The sequence below is a fragment of the Varanus komodoensis genome, unplaced genomic scaffold (genome assembly GCF_004798865.1).
Source record: "Varanus komodoensis strain SLA01 unplaced genomic scaffold, ASM479886v1 scaffold2, whole genome shotgun sequence".
NCBI classification, from domain to species: domain Eukaryota; kingdom Metazoa; phylum Chordata; class Lepidosauria; order Squamata; family Varanidae; genus Varanus; species Varanus komodoensis.
The window spans coordinates 60,131,562-60,151,222 of NW_025335568.1; the positions used below are offsets into that span (position 1 = coordinate 60,131,562).

General features: G+C 45.8%; 1 protein-coding gene across 1 annotated transcript in view; it reads left to right on the forward strand.

Annotated features, from left to right (window-relative positions):
• The first annotated feature begins 4,186 nt into the window (after positions 1-4,186).
• MAL (mal, T cell differentiation protein) overlaps positions 4,187-19,661 on the forward strand; it is a 29,269-nt gene continuing 13,794 nt past the window's right edge. The window contains exon 1 of the mRNA XM_044429368.1: positions 4,187-4,273. Within this exon, the coding sequence (XP_044285303.1) occupies positions 4,187-4,273 (87 nt within the window). The remainder of the gene's footprint in view (positions 4,274-19,661) is intronic.

Below are 19,661 nucleotides of genomic sequence, written 5' to 3' on the forward strand. Positions count from 1 at the left end.
CCCCCCCCCCCCCCGAGCATGGCCAGCACAATTTTTCTGAAATTTCTGTTCATGACCTGATTTGGTCATGAACTGAGGTGTTCATGAGCCGAGGTACCACTGTATTTGATCCAGAATCTTTATCAAGTAACCCTGTTATGTGCTTTATCATCCATAACCATAACCATACCTTCATAAATGTCCACCTTTCCAGATGTTCATAAAGTTAGAATACCATTTTGAAATGTTCAGGATCTGTGAATTATTCCTCATTCTTCCTTTTTAATCAGAGTTTGTTAGTTCCCCAATTTATGTAATTCATTCCTGGGAGAACAAGGCACCTCTTAATTCCAAAACTTCTCCCCTGTGGTAAAAGTTAATAGTCTCCAAATAAGCCTCTATCTTACAAAGAACCATCTCACAGGACTTCAGACTTGGTCTGTTAACTGTCTCTTGCTGTGCCAAGACTTTAAAATAGTCTCCTTTGTGATGTCAGGCATGACATCAGAATGCCAGTTTGAATTCAGCTAACAGCAACTGCCACTTACTTTTTGCAATTAAAGAAGCAACAGCCCAATTATCTAGGGTTACTGTACATGCCTCCCTGCCTTGTCTCATTTTTATTATTAATATTTTACTGTGGATTTCATAATCAAGTCCAAAGCCTTTGAAAATAAAAATATAATATTACAGATTTCTTGCATGATATTTGAATAAATGTATTACAATAAATACATATATACTATGTATCCCACTGTGCTATATTTAGGATAGAATATACTACTATGTTAAAGATAATTATGCATTGATTTCAGAAAAGGCAGTCCAGATATCCATGTATGTGTCTCTCAAGAGTTATACTTAAAAACCACATATCCAGGTATCAAAAGTTTTTCACTCATTGTATTATTGCAAGTAGCTGCTTTCCAGTGCTGCAATTTATGTATTTATTTTTAAATTTATATGCCACCTAGTCCAAAATGAATTATCTTGGTGGCTTACAATGCTGGGAACAATTGATGGCAAAAGAAACGGATGGCAGAGGTTGAGGTGGCTAGATGGGGTTACTGGGGCAGTGGGTGTGAGCTTGGGTGGTCTCCAAGGGATGGTGGAGGACAGGAAGTCCTGGAGGGATGTTGTCCATGGGGTCGCGATGGGTCAGACATACGTTTGTGACTAAACAGCAACAAGGTGGCTTACAATAAGATTGATAATTACAAATAATAAAAACAACAGCAAAACAGCTATAATGAAATCACAACAATATTAAACATAATTATATCAAGTAAGCGGGGCAACAAGGAATCATCATAAACAGCAGATCTCAAATCAATTAAAATATTCAGAGGAGAGAAACGTCTTCGCCTGGCACTGAAATGAAACTAACATTGGCGCCAGGTGGATTTCTTTGGGGACTGTATTCTGTAATTGAGCGGCAGCCACCAAGAAGGCCCTTCTTCTCTTCACCATCCCTTTCACCTCTGGATGGGATGGTTCTTATTTGTCTTTTGGCTGTCAAAAGCTTGCAGAGGATTCATTTACAGGAAACCCCAATTTTGGGGCTATATTTCCTGGAGTGAAGGAAGTAGAAGTTCATCTCTGGCTACTTTCATACAACAAGAGTTCAATGGGAGTGGTGCCTTCTGCATTAACAACAGCGGTCATTAAGAAACCTGCCCTGGACCAGCCGACAGGAACAACTTCCGACCAATTGCTAACATCCCTTTCCTGGGCAAGGTCACTGGGTGGGTTGCAGTTGGGCAGCTCCAGGCTCTCCCAGAGGAAACTGATTATCTAGACCCATTTCAGTTAGGCTTTAGGCCTGGTTTTGGAACAGGAACTGCCTTGATCGCCTGGGACTTAAGTTATGATTAAGGTAAGTCCTATTGATTTCCATGGGTCTGATCTAAGTAGGACTATACTTCTGCATCAATAAATAGGGTGTCACGTACAGAACAAAGTCTTTTTCTGCCTGATCATGTGATTAAACTGAATAGATTTTCAACTAAAGTGTAAGTGTGAGGGGCCCACAGTTTTCATTAACAGAGTTGTGCAAAATTATGAGAAGCAGTGCTTTTTTTGTAAGAAAAAAGGTGCCGGAACTCATGCAATTATTTACCTTTTGCATGTAGTCAGTCACTGTACACACACTCACACATGTCAGTTGTGTAATGAAACATAGCGGTCGCCACCCGCAGTAAGCACTCAGCGCGCGACCACACGACCAATCACAAAGCGAACAGCGCCATCACATCCAGCGTGGACGAAGTACGCATGCATTGGACTCGACACACAAGCAGCCCGCATGCACCATTTTAACGATTTTGCCGCCGACCTGCTATGCTCGACAGGGCAATTCCAATCCACATGGACCAAACATCAAATTTTCAAAAGTTACTTTTAAAACTTGGAAAATCTGTCGAAAAAAGGTGCCGGAACTCCGTTCTGGTGCGTTCTATGACAAAAAAAAGCACTGATGAGAAGAAAAGCAGAAGAAATATAAAAGTAGTCAACTTTAATCTTAATCGCATAAATGAGATCCAATTATTGTGAATCATTCTGCATTTTTCATCATGTGCCATGCACCCTAACTCTACATTGATTATCACTGAAGGCTAACCTGCATCTCCCCCTCCCCCTCGAAAGAACCAGCTCTGCTCCTACACTAATCTCAATACTTGGGCTAGAAGGAATAGGAACATGAGAGAAGCCATGCTGGATCAGACCCAAGGCATGCTCAGTGCGGCACTCCATTCACGTGATGGCAAACCAGCCGCCCAGGGGATCACTCCGGCAGAATGGCGCAAGACCTCTGCCTGACCAGCTGCTCAGCAACTGGTGTACGCAGGCATGCCACCTGTTGAAATAGGTGGCCCAGAGCCAGCGAGGCTAGTAGCCACTGATGACCTTCTCCTCCATGAATTTCTCCAATCCCCTTTTAAAGTCCTCCAAATCGTTAGCCATCAACATTTATTCAGTGAATCAAAATAATAATTAATAAAACACTCTGAAACTCGTTGGAGAGTGGGAGTTTTGCAAAATCTTCCATGGGCTGAAAGCCTAATTCTTTGCTATGGTTCATTTTACAAAAGTCATGTGCGGTTGAGAGCAGCCTTTGCCAATCTTGTGCCCCTGAGATCTGTTGCCCTATAACTGGCACAGGCCCCAACCAGCCAGCTGAGCCTGGAGTCAAGGTGCACCATGGGAAAGGGTGGACTAGTGCTGGGAAAGCAGCTGCCACTCTCTTCATCTCTGTTTTAAAACAGCACTCCACCCAGGCTGCAGATTTTCCCCTGGACACAGAGAGTTTATTCCAAGACCCGCACTTGGTGGATGCTGACAGACTCTGAGGCACATAATGGAAAAGAAGAATGGCTCACAATAATTAGATCTCACATACGTGATTAAAATCAAAATCGGCTACTGTTGTATTTCTTCTGTCTTTCTTCTTGTAATACCTCTTTCAACCCACCGCAAAGTAGGGACTGCAGGCAGAGTTAATTCCCACCAACTCCCAAGCCACTTTATAGATTATGAAAGTAAAAGTGAGGAGCAAGCATGTTAGTTTTTCCGGCACAATTAATGAGAAGTACAAGATCCTTTCATTATCCATAAGCCAGGAAATGTTCCAGTCTTTCCTTTGCGGGCCTCTCCTTGTGGCCTTGTCCCTTTGGTTACCCTTTCCCTCACTTTCAACATCTCTGAAGTCCTTTGTATCTTACAGCTGCTTCTGCGTAACCCACTGCTTTTCAACCCATGCACACACCAACGCTTGCCATTATAATTAAGTCATGTAACTCCACCAGTGTCATTGGTATTTTACCTTGTCTTGGGGCTGTTCCCTCGAAGTTTAAGTTGTTCAGATTATGAGTCAAAATCAAATTAGGTTTTGAATGACATTTGCTACACCTGCCCTCAAGATAGGATGATAACAAAGCTGCTTGCAGTGTCGTGAGGCAGTGAAAAGATGCCACCCTTTCAAAGCAGTCCCTTCACTCCTTCCAGGACACATAAACACATGAAGCAGGTACCTCAGGTTGGGTGGCCACACCTATCCTGCTGAACTCCTTCCCTGGAGGGCGGGCAACATTAACATAACTGAACAGTTAAGAACTCCCTTGCCCAAGAGGAGAGAAGGGAGACAAGAGCTTGGCGTTGCAGTGGGAGGACTTGTGTGCGTGTTGAGTTTTGGAAGGCAGCCAGGAAGATGTCTTCTACAACCACCAGTGCCACCTTGCCTAGTGGCATGAGAGTCTTGGCTTCTTTCCCTGATATTCTCATCATTCCTGAATTTGTAAGTAAGCTTTCCTTATTTTTAAGGAGGAATTCAGTTGATGGAGACACTCTGGTGGGCACCTATGAATGTTTAGTCAAAAGGAGTTCCCACGGTGTCCAAAGTGGCCTATTCCCTATTAAGAATATCCTAGGATCTGCCACTTCGCATCCTTAGGGACTTGAAGTGCTTCCAGACAAAGTTTTTTTTATATATGTGTGTGTGCATAATTGTCTGGCTTTACTCAAAGAATTTTACAGGGAGTCCAGACAAAGTAATCTTCCACTTGTAATCCTCCCATGTTTTCCCACCATTTCCCCTCTCCTTTTTCCAACCACAAAACATTTGTTAAGGTGGGAAAGAAGGAATAGATGTGCAATATCCTTTGACTGGTGGTGCTAACAGCCTTTTGTCTGGAAGCACTTTCTGCTTCCAAATCGTCCTCCTTTCTTTTATCTCTTCCCACCTCTAAAAGATCTTAGCTGCTATAAAAAGTAACTTTCTACAGAAATGTCTACCCTAAACACAACAAATTAGCCTGATTAGCATATATGTAGACTAAAGAAAGTATTTTCACTGCTTTCTCTCTGGTACCTGTGGGATTTGTGTTGTTTAAACTCCAATTCTGAACATCTTGCCTAGTAATTTTTTATTCCCAGAGTATGTGGAGTTGCTTGACCCTCAAGGTTATACTCAGCTGCTAATCCATGCATGCAGCAGCTGTACCTTGAGCAGGTGTGTGTAGCATTCAGGCAGCTAATTATTCAGCTGAACTGGTGGCCTACACAGTACGAAAGCAAATCTTTAAGGTCTGTGGAGCATGCGGCTCTCTAGAAAAGCATGGCTGGTTGCTCTCTTGTATGAAAAATGAGCAGGCACCAGACTGCTTTAATGTATATTGAAGTCTGTAGTGCATATTGGAATGGCTGCAGAAATGCGCAGCTTCTGCACAAAATGTAGGGTTGGTAGGGAGGTAATAGGACCAACAACATCTTTACCCCTGAGTTCTTCACAGTAGTGGCCTGATCTTCATTTGTGGATGATGCTTTCTTCTATCACATTATTTCCAGGCCATTCCATTCTTTATTCGCCCTTTTATCTAGCTCATCTCCCAAGGAACTAAATGTACACACAGCACATGCTCTTTCTCCTATTTATCCTTACAATAACCCTGTGAGGTGGGTTCAGCTGAAAGCGTGTAACTGATCTAAAGTCATCAAGTGAGCATCATGACTAAGTGAGGTTTTCACAGTGCATTTCCAACACTTGAACCACTACAGCAGAACAGGATTCCCAGGCCCAATGATTCCTAGGTGCTTCTGACCTCAAGTTCTATCATCCACAACAACTTGCCATGCTGGCTGGGGCTGATAGGATTGGGGGGAGGTGTCACCAGGTTGAGAAGGCCAACATAGAACATTAGGGCTCTGCTTATAACTTCAGCAGCTGAAGGTCAGCCAGAAATTCAGCAGGAGTTGTTTCCACATCACGGTGTTTCTGCCTAAAAGATTGGAAGTACTGATTTTCTATCTTTTAGGTGTGTGTCCAAGGTCAAAGACTTATGCTAAATGGCAGCCTGAGGCTTGAAGGAGTGTGAAGCACCTTTTATGTCTGTTTCAGATACTCATATTTTTACCTGTCTGTCCCCTGTTAGTGACTTTTAGTGACTGTTAGTGACTTTTTAAGGCTTACAGGCAGGTCAACTAAAAGGCTTTCCAGTTATTTCTTTCTTCAGCTGGGAAGAAACTGTGCTCTCTAAAATGTTCAAATATGCATATGGGATACAAGCCCTTGAACTTCAGTCAAGTCTGTAGCCTTTGGCACACCAGCCTGAGCTGCAGAGAAACCTTCCATGACTTCTGCACTTCTGGGGACCAGGTCAGCTACTCTTCCAACCACGAGTGCACGTAAAATCGAACATTTGGTTCAACACACCAGAATTCCATTGCAATTGATTTGGGTTCCATATGAATAGTTGTTTGTGCTGGATTGCAAAAGAGCCATCTAATGTGTGTGTCAGGAACATGTGGCCCACACAATCGGGCTAAGAATACCAATGGGTCTTGTCTTACTTCTGAAACAACAGCTGGTCTCCTGGACATGAATGTTGTATGCGAGGGAGAAATGACAGTCATCGGTCTAACTCTGATGCAGCTGTGGGGATGTGTGTGATTTGGATCAGGATCATGGTGTGACTCTCATGCCGATTCCTCAGAGTAGGATAATTTCAGGGGAGGCTTTTATTGTGCATTCATAGACCTTTTTAAGGGGTGTGTGTGATCCAGATGACATTATCTTCTACATGTAATCCTTTTGTGTTTTCCCAATGGTTCTTCTATCTTTTTTAATTTCTGCAAAAGAAAAAAAACCCATTAAGGAGGAAAAGATGGCATAGCTGCAGAATGTCTTTGGAATTGCTGTATGGATGCAACCAGATGACCAAATGGGTTGCTACAGCAATGACATAGCTATCCGCTGCGTGATTATCCTCAGGTCTAGTTTGACTCTAGAAGCGATGCTCCCCCAAACCTGCCACTGGTAACAAAGGAAAACTCAGCTAGAACTTTTCCGCATTCTGCAGTCAGTAGCAGGTGTATGTGCGTGTGTTGAGGAAGAATGAGATATATTGTACCATGGCTTGAGAAAGAAGGCAGCCTCTTGTGGAATAATACAAAGCAGTTGGCACTTCCAGCCATGGAGCTCCCATGTTTTGGCCTTAACGCTCAAGCTACACCATGATACCAGCTGTGTTTACTTATTCCCTTGACTCAGGGAGTCCCCAGCAGCCATCTAAGACCTGCTTTTTTCTTTCCATAACCGGTTAAACTCTGGGGAAATTCCAAAACCTTTGCTTGTAATACTACTGCTTGTGCACAAGGGGGTTGGGCCAGGCCACCTCGGCAGCCAGTTGAGGTTGTCCTCTCTGTTGACACAGCCTGTGCCTTTAAGCACTGGAGAACACGTGGCAATGGGGTGTTGACTTTTCTAACTGGGACCTGCCCTGTGGTACTGGGAGAACTCCACCTTGCTTTTTTTTTGTCTGAGTTGCACAATTATTAAAGGCATGGAATGTCTGTCTGTCAAAGGGTCAACCCTAATCTCCAGCAATGTTCTAAGAATTTAAGGAGAAATCTTACAACGTCTCCAAGAACAGCTTTGGGCTGCAGTCTTGCTATTAAAACCGATGAGTTGCGCGAACAATGGTGGCTTTGCTGCAGCAAAAATTGCTTCTGCTTCACACGCCAAAGCATTCAATCCATAGTGCACTGATAATGTTAGGCACTGGACTTAATGGCTTTATTCCCATCCTCCTCCTCCTGAGGGTAACATACTTCACTTCACTTGCTTTGAAGGATGGAAAGCCACTCTTGCTGTGTTTGGGGTGCTTCTGCTCATTCTGATGGGCGGAGCCTTGTGCTTCTGCTCCAAAGTCTGTCCTGATGGCACTGCTAGTCCCATCCATGTTTCACAATCCTGTAAAACCTCGTAGGCCCTGTGCCTCCTCTAAAAAAAAAAAAAATGCTCCTAAAGGCTGTAGACCCTCAAGAATAGAATGAATGCTGGTACAGAGGGCTGGAGTATGTGAGGATGGGGGATTTTCTGAACTTGCAGATGGGGGGATCCAAATCACATGAACAAAGACACTTTTTGTGAAGGCAAAGCCACTCTTTGATACAGGTCGCTGTTCTTTAGAACCAGGATTGCTCCTTCTGTGTGGTAGCCTTTGTGATGGAAAAGAATATGGGAGAGGAATGGAAGGAACTTGCCACCCGCCAGATGTTTTGGAGACAAAGGAGAGACTTTGGCTATTGGGCAGGATAGAAACATAGTGAATGAATGACTACAACTCCCATAATCTACCAGCCAGTGTAGTCTAACATATCTGGAATGCTGGGCTAAGTATTCCCCTCTTTGGAGAACATGTAAATTATCAGGCAGCCCAAAACAGCCTGCTAGTAGGAACCCATATTTTACTGGTCAACAGCTAGCTTCTTACTGGGGTCAGATCACTGAAATGAGCAACAACTGGGGGCCCAGCAAGACTAGCTTTATTTATTATTTATTTTTTTATTAAAACATTTTTATGCTGCCCCATTCGCTGAAGCCTCGGGGCGGCTTACAACAATAACTTTATGAGCTAAGAGGGCCAGCAAGACTCCTTCATTGAGAACCAAGACAATGCATGTGGCCAAAGCTCATGGCAGCTGAGGTGCATTTGGGGAAAACTCTGAAGGGCAAGAGTGATTTAGCAGCAGATGTGTCCAATGGGGTGAGATGCTTTCCTGCTGCTCCTCAGGCTGATCTAAATCACCCCATGTGGTTTCAGTGGACCAAATTGCATCTGGTCTAATTTTGGAGCGAAGCCATCCTCATCCCTTAGGACTGCCCCAACTCTTTTTAAAATGGGGTCAAATGGTGCCATTCAGAGCAAGAGGCCCATGTGGGTGAAAGAAGCTGAATCTCCTCTTCACTGACTGCTTGAATTACAACAGCCACTCTTTCACTTCCCTCAGTTTCCCCTCAGAGCCAAACTATCCCTGATGGGAAATACAGGCAGTCCCCAAGTTACAAATGTCTGAGTTATGAACAACCTGTACTTACAAACATAATGCCGTAAAACCTATGGATTAAAAAAAAAATACTGCAGAAATTCCTCATCACCATAGAGAGAAAGGAACTCAAAGGGTAGAGAGGGAGGTCTCCAAAACAACACCATAGAGAGAGGGGAAGTGAAAGTGTAGAGAGGGAGGTCTCCAAAGCTGATCTTCCTGCCTTTTCTATTTGAAGAGGGAAATCTCTCCCACATCTCCTTGCTGCAAAGAGGAGGTGTTGGTGATTTTGGGGTCTATTCATTTTTTTCCCACTGTCATAGGGGTTCTGTGCCCCTAACCCCACAAGTGTGGAGGGCTGATTATACATGATCTGACTTACATACAAATTTGCTTAAAGACAAATCCCTGTTTTCTCAGTAATAGAACTCATTTGTAACCCGGAAACTGCCTGTACTTGAAGTTTGTATTTGCATTTGTGTTTGCCTTTTGTTTTTTAATAGCTAATGGTGGAGGGAGAGGCTGAGGATTTCGGTGTGGGGACTGTGGCTTTTGCCATTCCTTTGCCTGTTCTGGTCCTCAGGAAAATCACCCCACCCAAAGCCACTGGCAGCCCCAAGGGGAAAGCTCCTCTCGCAGCAACTTCCGGAAGGGAAAAGTGCAGCTTTTCTAGGGGTTCTGGCAGTGGAGGAAAGTGTGGATTTTCCCTGCCATCTGCTCTGGGTCCTCATCCCAAATGGGTTCTGTGGCTGGAGTGGCCACTTAGGCATCCTCAGAAAGAGGATGGAAATGGATCCCAGTCTGCATAGAACTTGCATGTATATATGAAGGGGAAGTGATAATACCATACCATTTAAATCAGGAGGGGGCAAAATGTGGCCCACCAGGTGCTTTGGCCTACAATTCCCATCAGTACTAAGAAACATAGCTGATGCTGAGAGACCATGGGAGTTAGAGGCCTCAGTGTTCAGAGGGCCAAAGGTTGCCCTTCCCTGAGCAGAAATGCAGTAGGTCTCTCAACAGTGGAAAAGACTGAGTGGAAAAGACATACAGAATATCTCCTTAATCACAGCCTGCATCCAAGAGCTAATTGGATCAGCAACTTCAAGGCACCCTTCCTTGATGTTTCTTTGTCTTCAAACTGGACTTCCAACTGCTCTTCCAATGCAGGATGCCTACAAAGAGAGGACTATCCTCCTTAATAGGGAAAACATGGCCGCTCTAGCTATGTCTAAAACTCACAGTAAAACCAACAACACAGAGGTGAAGTGAGTTATTCTGCCCTTAGCCAAGGGACAGCTTTGGGTGTCAAAATGGACCTGAACAGAAAAGCTGCTGGGCAAAGATCAGGGGTGGTGAACTATTGGTGGGGAACCAACCCTCACCCACAGGCTCTAAACTTGGACTCTCCGCTCATACTTGTAGTATTAGCTAAGCAGAGAGATCCAACCTATGAATATCATGAGTCGTGTTCCTCTTGCTGTCAAACATGAGCTTTTCCAACTACTCCAACTGGGCAGCAACTCATGGGCTTAACTGTGCTTTACGGGAAGACTCCTCAAGGCTGGGTCACCACTGAAAACATACATACCATTAGCTAATCTCTCTTTAAGTCCTCTGGAAATAGTTTGCCGATTGAAAAGCTATTAACAAGGGATGGTGTGAAATTAGTTTGGCTGGCATGTAACATGAATCAACGGCTATTCACTCCTCAGCGTAAAATGAAAACAAGAACCCAACTGCCCTTTGGTGTTTTCACTTCTCTGAATGTTATGACACACTTCTCTGACGTTTTAAAAATGGTATACCGTGTAGGAAATTGTGTACAAAAAGACTTGTTTTAGGGAAAAGTGCTTGCAGAAATGTATACATTAGGGAATAATATATACGTAGGATGCATACCAACTTTTGTACACTTGTGAATACATATGATGATGCATACTAATTTTTGTGCAGACTTTTCTAAAAAATCACAAATTGATGCAGAAACAGAATAGAGCAAGTTTGTGTGCCCACATGTTTAAAAAAGTGAATATTCTAGAAAGTGAAAGATTTAGTTTTCTCCATCTTTACTGTTAGCATGACTGGAATGGAAACATAGAGGCAACTGGTAGTATTGCAATCTAGTACGGTGCAACATAGTGTAAATTCTAATGTTCTGGAAAATTTACCTAACTTTGCTGCACCTTTCCCCCAATGGACGATGGTAGTTGGACAAATATACAGTGAATGGACTTCAAGACATTATAGGAACACACATCCAGGGACCAGCTTGAAGATAGTGGCGAAAAGATGACCAGATTGTGAACCCGTTGCAACAGCCCAAAGGTTCTAGCCCGCCCAGTCTGTTTTCTTTCATTAAGCAAACTGATAATATGCTGGGGACCTGCTGGGGAGATAGCAAGAACTAAAGCTGGTAGAGGTGGCATCCACCCTTGAAAGATTAGCGAATGGGTGCAGAGTTCAAGTGCTTAAAATCAACTCCCCACCCAGCAGAGAATCTGATAGTGTGCAAAGATTAAGCAGAGGGTGGTGCAGTCAAGGAGGAAGACCAGTGCCTCTAGAGCTAGGGGGGAGGAGGAGGAAGGATTAATGGCCCATTTGATCGTAGTTACACGCAGCAGCAGGCAGAAACCTGTTAAACCAGGCTCTCTGCTAGGGAATAGCTACTCCAGCCCCCCAGCACAGCTCATTAAAAAAGAACAGTGCGACTTTTGTGGGCAGCGTTTGGAGAGCTGTGGACAGGGGTTTGGGAATGTGCCCCTAATGGACCCACCTGCATAACTTTCTCCCAGATCATTGTGAGGAAAGGGTTTGAAAAGTAAACTGCTAAGCTGACAAGGGCTTTGTACCAAGCTGTGGGATGACCACACCTGGGATGCTGCATACAGTTGTGGGTGCTGCATCTCGAAGGGCCTTAGCCCCTTGATGCTTCAAGAGGTGATTTCAACTTGTTTAGGGGGCTTGGGGGCACAGGCACTCCCTTCGGCATCCCTCGTGCGCTGGCCCTGCGTTCTCCCTGCTTCTGCCTGCTTCTAGCAAGAAAGTCTGAAGTGCGTTCCTGGGTGCATTCCACTAAATGCACTGAGGGGCCTCTGAGAAGGTGGGAACCCTGAACAAATGCAGCAGCTGCAGCTTCTGAATGTGCAGTGCTGAGACAGAGGAAGGGCTGGGAGAGTCAGCAAGTTCCAGGAGTCCCAGTATGGATGGCCAGGTCTAGGGCTAAGCATGCACACGATTTCACCTTAAGTGGATTAAGTCAGATGTGTGTAGAAACCCCATTCTGGCTTTCTTGCACCTGTGATGTGGGGTGGAGGTTTTCTCTTCAGGCAGAATGCCAGGGTGGGTTATTGTAGAACTGGGAAAGGTGCAGACAAAGGGGATCGTCATCCAAATGATCAGAAGACCAGAACAAGTGCCCTGTGAGGAAAGGTTGGGTTTATACAAATATGCATGGTGTGGAGAAAACAGACAGAGGGTTGTTTCAGGGAAGGCGAGTGATAGGAGATTCAGGACAAAGGGAAGTACTTCTTTACACAGCACAAAGTTGGTGTCCTCCAAGATGAAGTGTGTTGAATCTCAGCTCCCAGGATCCTGTCCATGCACCATGCTGGCAGGGCCTGATGGGAGTTAAAGCCCCAATCATCTGGAGGGCTCCAGGTTGGCAAAGGTTGGATAGCTAACAAAGCTAGACTCTGGGGATTTGCTACCACAGGATGTGATGACCATCAACTTAGGTGACTTTAAATAGGGATTAGGCAAATCCGTGGAAGTGAAGGCTACCATCAGGGTTTACTCGTCATTATGTCTGTGTGCTGTGTCCAGGATTGGGGCATCGTGCCCCTGAATGCCACTTCCTGGGAACAGCAATAGGCTAAGGCTGTCGCAACCATGTTTTGCTGGCAATGGTTGGCCTCTGTCAGGAACAGGATGCTGGACTAGAGTGTGGGCTGACCAGCAGGATTCTTCCTAGGTTCTTAACGTGTTCACAGGGCTCTGCCTTCATGTCTTAAGGTGGCTTCTTGGAAATTGGAGGCTGGAAGGGATGGAGAGGAGCATCAGTAGAGGCGAGTGTTGGGGAGCTGGCCTGGGAAGCACTGTTTATGGTCCTGAAACCTGGTTGCCATATGGGGGGATATTTGGCCAAATGACGTGAAGGAGGGAAACGGATAGTGGGGGGAGGGCTTAAGCATACCCCGCATTCCACTGATGCTTTCCTTCTGCTTTAACGCCACCGTCACGTGTGTTTGGGAGCCTCCCTTTGCTTCTTGCAATGGCTTTGATTGCCCTCTTCCGGAGCAGTTCTGCGTGATCGTCCAGACAGCCAGTGCATTCACAGATTTGGCCCCATTCTCCACTGAGGAAGAATGTGTCCGCAGGCCTGGGGCCGTCTCAAGGGGACTTGGTATGCCACTGCTCAGCATTCAGCAAGAGCAGGCTGAATGCCTTACACATGCTCAGGTGACTTGCCCAGCCACAGATATTTTGAAATCCCTCTTTCCTCTATACCCCAGAAAGCTGTCCTTGTGTTCAGCATCCTTCATTCTTGTCATGCTGTGTCACTCAGAGGTTTCAAAACGCAGTGCCTGGCTGGTGAAAAGCAGTCTAGTCCAGTTTGTGTCGTGAAGTCATAGCACCTTCTTGCCTAAGCAGAGGACCTGGTCTCAGGTAAGCACCAGTCCGGAACCCAAGCTGAGCAAAGCAAAGGACCGTCAACAAGCTCCACAGCACCTTAACCACTAGCATGCATTATGGCTTATAACTCTGGTGAACTGGAGGCCATCAGTAGACGCAGGAGCACTGGTAGCATCGGAGGGCAGATGCTGGGCCATGAAACTGATCCCCTAATAGATTCATTAGGCATGTAACAGGGCTGTGGCACTCCTAGTTCACTGCAGTAAAACAACAAGCTTGACCATCCCCTCCCTCGGGAGCAGCAGTATTAGAATCTGTTGCAACCTAAAACCAAGTGGTTGTAGGTCCCTGGGCAAGACGCCCTCCCTGGCCTCCCTCCTTCTATGAGTCAACCATCGCTCAGCCTTCACCACCAGCTGCTACTGCTCCTCTTCCTGTTCCTCCCCACTGCAACCATTGCCTTGCTTGGCAGGCAGAAACCTGATGAGCTAATAGGCCTAAGCATCCGCTGTGCCTCCCTACTGCTGCCATTCTTTGGACCAGAGGAGCAGGGCAGGCGAATCGGTGGACCGCAGTGGTGAGGAGGTGGAACAGCTCCAGGGCCTCCTGTCACTGGGCTTCTGGTGGACTGTGGCTTCTTGTCAGCCATGCCCACTTTTGCTCACAACAACCTGCTTAACCTTTCTAAAAACAACATCTCATCGGCTTGTCCCATTTTATCCTGGCTCTGTCATAAGTTTGCCACTCAACATGTGTCTCAACAAGCAGTGCATGCAGGGCAGAACTAGCATTCCCCAGAATGCTTCAGCTAAAGCCCAGCAGCCCACAGTCTTCCTTTTCTGATGATGGTGAATAAGCAAGCGGTTTGACGTGATAACTTTGTGCAAAGACAGCTTCCCTGTGAAGAGTGAGCCATGAACTGGAGCAGGAAAATAGGTACTCTTGGGGGACCGGCCTTGAAGCAGCCACTCTGTGCAGCTAATGTTGGGTATCCTAAAAGGCAGAAAATGATAAGCTATTTAATTTATTATTGCTTAATTGGTATGGTTAAGGAGAGATTCTTGTGGGACATTCTGTCTCAGGTGCTGAAATGACTCAGTCTTTGGTACAACAAAACAACAACAACAACACTTCTGTACTGTTCCCATAGCCCACAGGGCTTGTTGAATGGCTTACATTTCCAACAATAAAAACAGATATACATTTTCAAATACATTGGGATTCCAAACACATTTTACAATAAATTCCAAATAGATTTCCAAAATAAATATACAACAATAAAAATAGGTATAACAATAAAATAAAATACTTACCATACTAAAGAACCCAAAAGAAATAACTATGAAGTCTAATAAATTAATCCCAGGTATAACAGTCCACATTAGTCCACTGGCCAGAAATCCTAGCCCGACCCTGAGTGGGCGCCAAACAGGCACCAAATGAGCAATGTCCTTTGGCACCATCTTGCAACTGCTGCCCAGGGCTGCTTCCCTGGGCGGAAGGTCCCAGGAGGCAGAAGGGCCCTGGTGGTGAGAGGGGCTGCTTCAGAGATGACTCTCCAGAATGGGCTGCAGCTGCTGTGGGTGCTTGCCTGCCCCCCTCTCACTCTCCCAGTGCCAATGGGTGAGAAGGTGAGGCCATAGTAGGCTGTGGTGGAGGAAAGGTGAGCCTCGTTGGCAAGCACACAGGTGCAGTGGAGGGTGGGTACCATTTCTCACCTAAGCTGGAAGAGCAAACTGACTTGGGTCAGCCCTCCAAGTATAGCCTTAGATTGCAATGTCAAAATACAAAAAAGAGATCAGGACAAATGGCAAATCTTATTCACAAGTAACGACAGTATAAAGTGTTGCGACATCACCATATTTCCAGCATCTCATAGAAGGGAACAGGATCAATTTTTGATGACTATCAGACTCACTTTCTCCTGCATTCAAGTTTTTTACATCGCAAGATCTCTTCCACATATGAAGAGCTTTGTGAGTCCTGATAAATCCTTATTGAAAATAAACTGAGGTTAAATTCTCACCCATCTGCAGCAGTCAAATTCAATTTGTACAGCTGTTCCTGACATGGAGAGGGCCATGATGAACCTGTTTGCCCTGTGGCTGTAAAAAATAAGGGACCTGTCAGAAAAAACAGAGACCACAACACTTATTCTGCACTATGAGTGAATACGCAGATTCAGATCCTGTGTTAAGAGCTGAACACTCAATGCCCATCGCTCAGAGAGATGAGTCTTTCAGTCTCGGTTATTCTCACATTTGATTTTGATTTGCTCTCAGGCGCTTTTTGAGAACTTATAGAAAATGTTGCTAATTTTTGTAAACTCTTATAAAAACTGAACTGAACTTCTCATCCATTCGTATTTGCAACATCCCAATTTGCATGCTAAGGATCTGTCACAGTGCCCCTCCCTCAACCATGGTGCATTGCTTTCTGCCAAAAGTATGCATTAATGCTTCCATAGTCTACTTCATACTGGCTCCAGGTAACATGATCTCCCACACTCAAGGGCTGAGTATGAGTTGAGCGCTGGCTGCTCTTGAATTGCAGGTTGCTGCTGAATGGTGAAATGTGGATTATTTTGTTGTCTGAACCCAGATGAGATAACAAACCACGATGAACAACCCACAGTTCACAAACCAACAATAACCATGGGTTGTGTTTCTAGGTTGCTGTTGGTCAACAACCTATGGCTTGTTAGTGCAGCTGGGTTCAGACAGCAGGATAAACCACATTTCAGTAACAACCCATGGTTCAACATCAACCCACACTCAACCCATACTCAAGCTGAGTATCGTGTTACCTGAGCCCAGTTGTTGTCTCTCAAACAGAGTATTAATAATGCAAGTCTATTGCAAAACCTGTGAAACAGTAGACCAAGAACTTTCTGGTTTGGCAGTCATAGCTGGTAGGAATAATTCTGGGCAAGGAGCCATTGTGTGGCATAGAAGCGAAGGGCCAGCAAAGCAACTGCAGGCATCACAACTGGGCTTCTTTAAAGCATATGACTTTGCCAGGAAGGAAAATTAAAACCTGCCTTACCTGGGGCTGCTGGTCCAGCTTCTCTTGAGGAGCCAACTTCTGTTTACACACAAACAAGCAAGCTGTGTGAGGTTTCACTAGGGTTTCCAAAAGTAGACATGAACAGTCTGGTGCCAGGGTGGGGTCTGGAGTCATGGGGTGGGCCATGGCTTTGTGGCGATCCCGTCTCTGCATGCAAAGGTCCAAGGTTTGATCCCTGGCATCTCCAGGAAGGGCTGGAAAAACTCCTACAGAAAGCCAAGGCCAATCAGGGTTGATAATCCTGGGCTAGAGGGACCAATGGTTAGACATGGTATGAGGCAGCTTCCCGTGTGCCTACACCTGGAACAGGGCCTGGTGCCAAACTGCAGACCTCTCGCATGTTCTTCCCACTCTCTGGGGGCTCCCAGAACTTCCCACACACTCCAGACTGCCATTTATCAAAGTATGGTGGTGTAGTTGCAATTAGCCACAGGTGTCTGACTTAAAGCACCATCCAGTTTAAAGATAAAGAACCCTAAGAAAGGCAGAAACAGGCTTTGAAATTGCCCTTCAACACTGAGCCTTTGGGCAGACCCTGAGCAGGTACACAGGTCCCCTGGGGACTGTCTTTTCCCACTAAGGTGAGATTTCCGTTTGGATTACAGTAATTAGTTCTAAATTCACAAATATTCGAAATCAAACGTGCAACCTCTATGCAAATCTTTATCCTCTTTTGCCTGGGTTGTTGGAGATGCATTTCTTCTTTGGTGATTACCTGGCCAGCCCACACAGTGCAGGTCACAATGCACAACCCATCAGACAGTGCAAGCACAAGAAATGCACCCTCATGTAAGCACACCAGCAACGGCCGTCTCTTGCGCAAGTTGTCCACAGCCACATAGCATGTCACGTGGTGCCTACATGAGGCAGGATGCATTATGGGAGCAGGAAGCCTACTTTCCCCAGCCCAAGCTTGGATTTGCCCCAAGTCTTCGGGCAGCAACAGCCTAGTTAAGCATCAAATCCACATAGCAGTGCTCACCTGAAGAACGAATGCCAGAAGAGCTTTGGCAACCAGCCACAAATCCCACAACTCAGGGCCTGGGCCTGAAAACTGCATTGCTTTCTACTCCAAGAGTGAACGCTCAGAACTGCTGCTTGGCGTTCCATCGCACGAGAGGCCATGGGGTGCTTTGGGGCAGAGAAGATAGAGGGCCCTGGGTAGGCCATTCGGATCTCCTTGAATGCACTTGCCGTTTTGTGTTCCTGGGAAGACCAGTCTTCCCGCACAGGAAATCCCGCGGCTGACAAGTCCGTCTCTTACCCAGTGTCCTCTGGAGTCATCTCTGGAGCATGAGACAGGGGCCAGATCAGCTCAGTGTTGGAGCACCTGCTCGGCAGGCAGAAGGTCGTAGTTTCAAAGTCCAGCATGTCCGGATGGGAAAGACCCTTCTCTGGAACCCGTGGATGGAGGATGAGGCACCGGATGGCCACTAGCCATGTGGCACTACACTTGTGACAGCCCCTCCCTGCTCTTTGTGAGAACGAAATATTTTTCCATCTTGGCCTTAAATAAAAGATAGCCAGCTCATCTCGGAGGCTGGTGCTTTTCTCATCTCTCAGCCCTCGTTTCAAGTTAGCCTTTGTGAGGCAACCAAACTTTCCTTTTAGTTGTCAGGCTTCTCACACAGCCTGCTCTTCCCGTTTCTGCTGGTCTTGGGCAGTTTTGCGTTTTTCCCTGCTGCAGCTTGAGCTTGTTAGCTTCTTGTGGCACCCAGTCCCCAATGCTGCAATCGTTTTCAGGCAGAATATTGCACCTCAGGTACCACCTTTCATGGCACAGTTTGATGACTTGACCCCAATCTTTCTTGCAAGCAAATAACACTCGGGATCAGAAATGGACTGCCTTTGTGTTCCAGCTGCTGGGCAACACGAGGGCGAAGGTGCTTTGGTCTTCCTTGCAGGCTTCCTGTGGGCATCAGGTTGGCCGCTATGCAAAACGTGGGACTAGACAGGGTGTGATCTGGCGTGGCTCTTCTTCTGTCTGCAGCTGCTGCCAATCAAGGACCGGCCCTCCCCAACCCGGTGCCTTCCCTGTGTTTTAGTGTGCAATTCCCAGCATTTCTGACCATTGCCCTGGCTGGGTGGGGCTGATGGGGGTTGATGTCCAGAACTCCACCTTGGGGAAGGCTGTTGTAGGCAATACTGGGAAAGACGAACTGACCTGATGTTTAAGGCAGTTTCTCCGCTTTCTGGCCTCCCCATCCAGCCAGAACACTGATGCTATGCAATACACATGCCTGCACAAAAGAGAGTTCAAGGGTAAGGTAATAACAAAGCAATGGATGGTTTTAAATCTCCTCCTCTCCTCCTCTTCCTCCTCGATCCAGCCTATTCCCAGTGTTAGGACTCAAAGTTACTCACATTAAAAACTTATACAATTAAAACATTCATTTAAATACACAAAAGTTAACTCAAAATCTGTAAAATATTAGAATTATAAAAATACCCAAATTAAAAACACTGAAAACAATGTAAAAGAATATATTTTCTACTTTACTGAGAGTGATTCAGAAAGCAAAAACCTCCCCAAAGTGTTTGTTCTGCTTAGCTGGCAACATTTGGTGCTGACATGACGTACGATAACTCAATGCTCCTTTCATGGATGTGAGGTGACTTTAAACGCTACCATAATCACATTTAGTCTTGTTGCACCTCTAGAATGTGGGTCAGGCAGAGAATGTCCCCCATCCTCAGGCCTCCTTAAGACAGACGTTAATTAAAGATCTCTTCTTGCTGATGCCAGAGTGTAGGACACGGAATAATCCATTCAAGTTGTGACAACCCAGGCTGGACATCAGGAAAAGCTTCCTCACTGTCAGAGCAGTATGGCAGTGGAACCAGCTGCCAAGAAGTGGTGGGCTCTCCCACACTGGAAGCCTTCAAGATGCAGGCTTTGTCAGGGATGCTTTGACCTGGAGTCCTGTACTGAGCAGAGGGTTGGACTCAGTGGCCTTTTTGGCCTCTTCCAGCTCTTCTGTCCTGTGATTCTGTTGCCCTGCATGCTGATTCCCCTGGTAGATGCAAAGGAATGCACCTGGCCATTCCTCAGTCCTACTCCTTGTTCATTGCTTGCTCCACATGTGGTGCCCAACTAGCTCTGTCCGCTCAGGAGGACCTCCTGTTGTCACAGGGACAACTCTCTGGGCTGGCTCCAG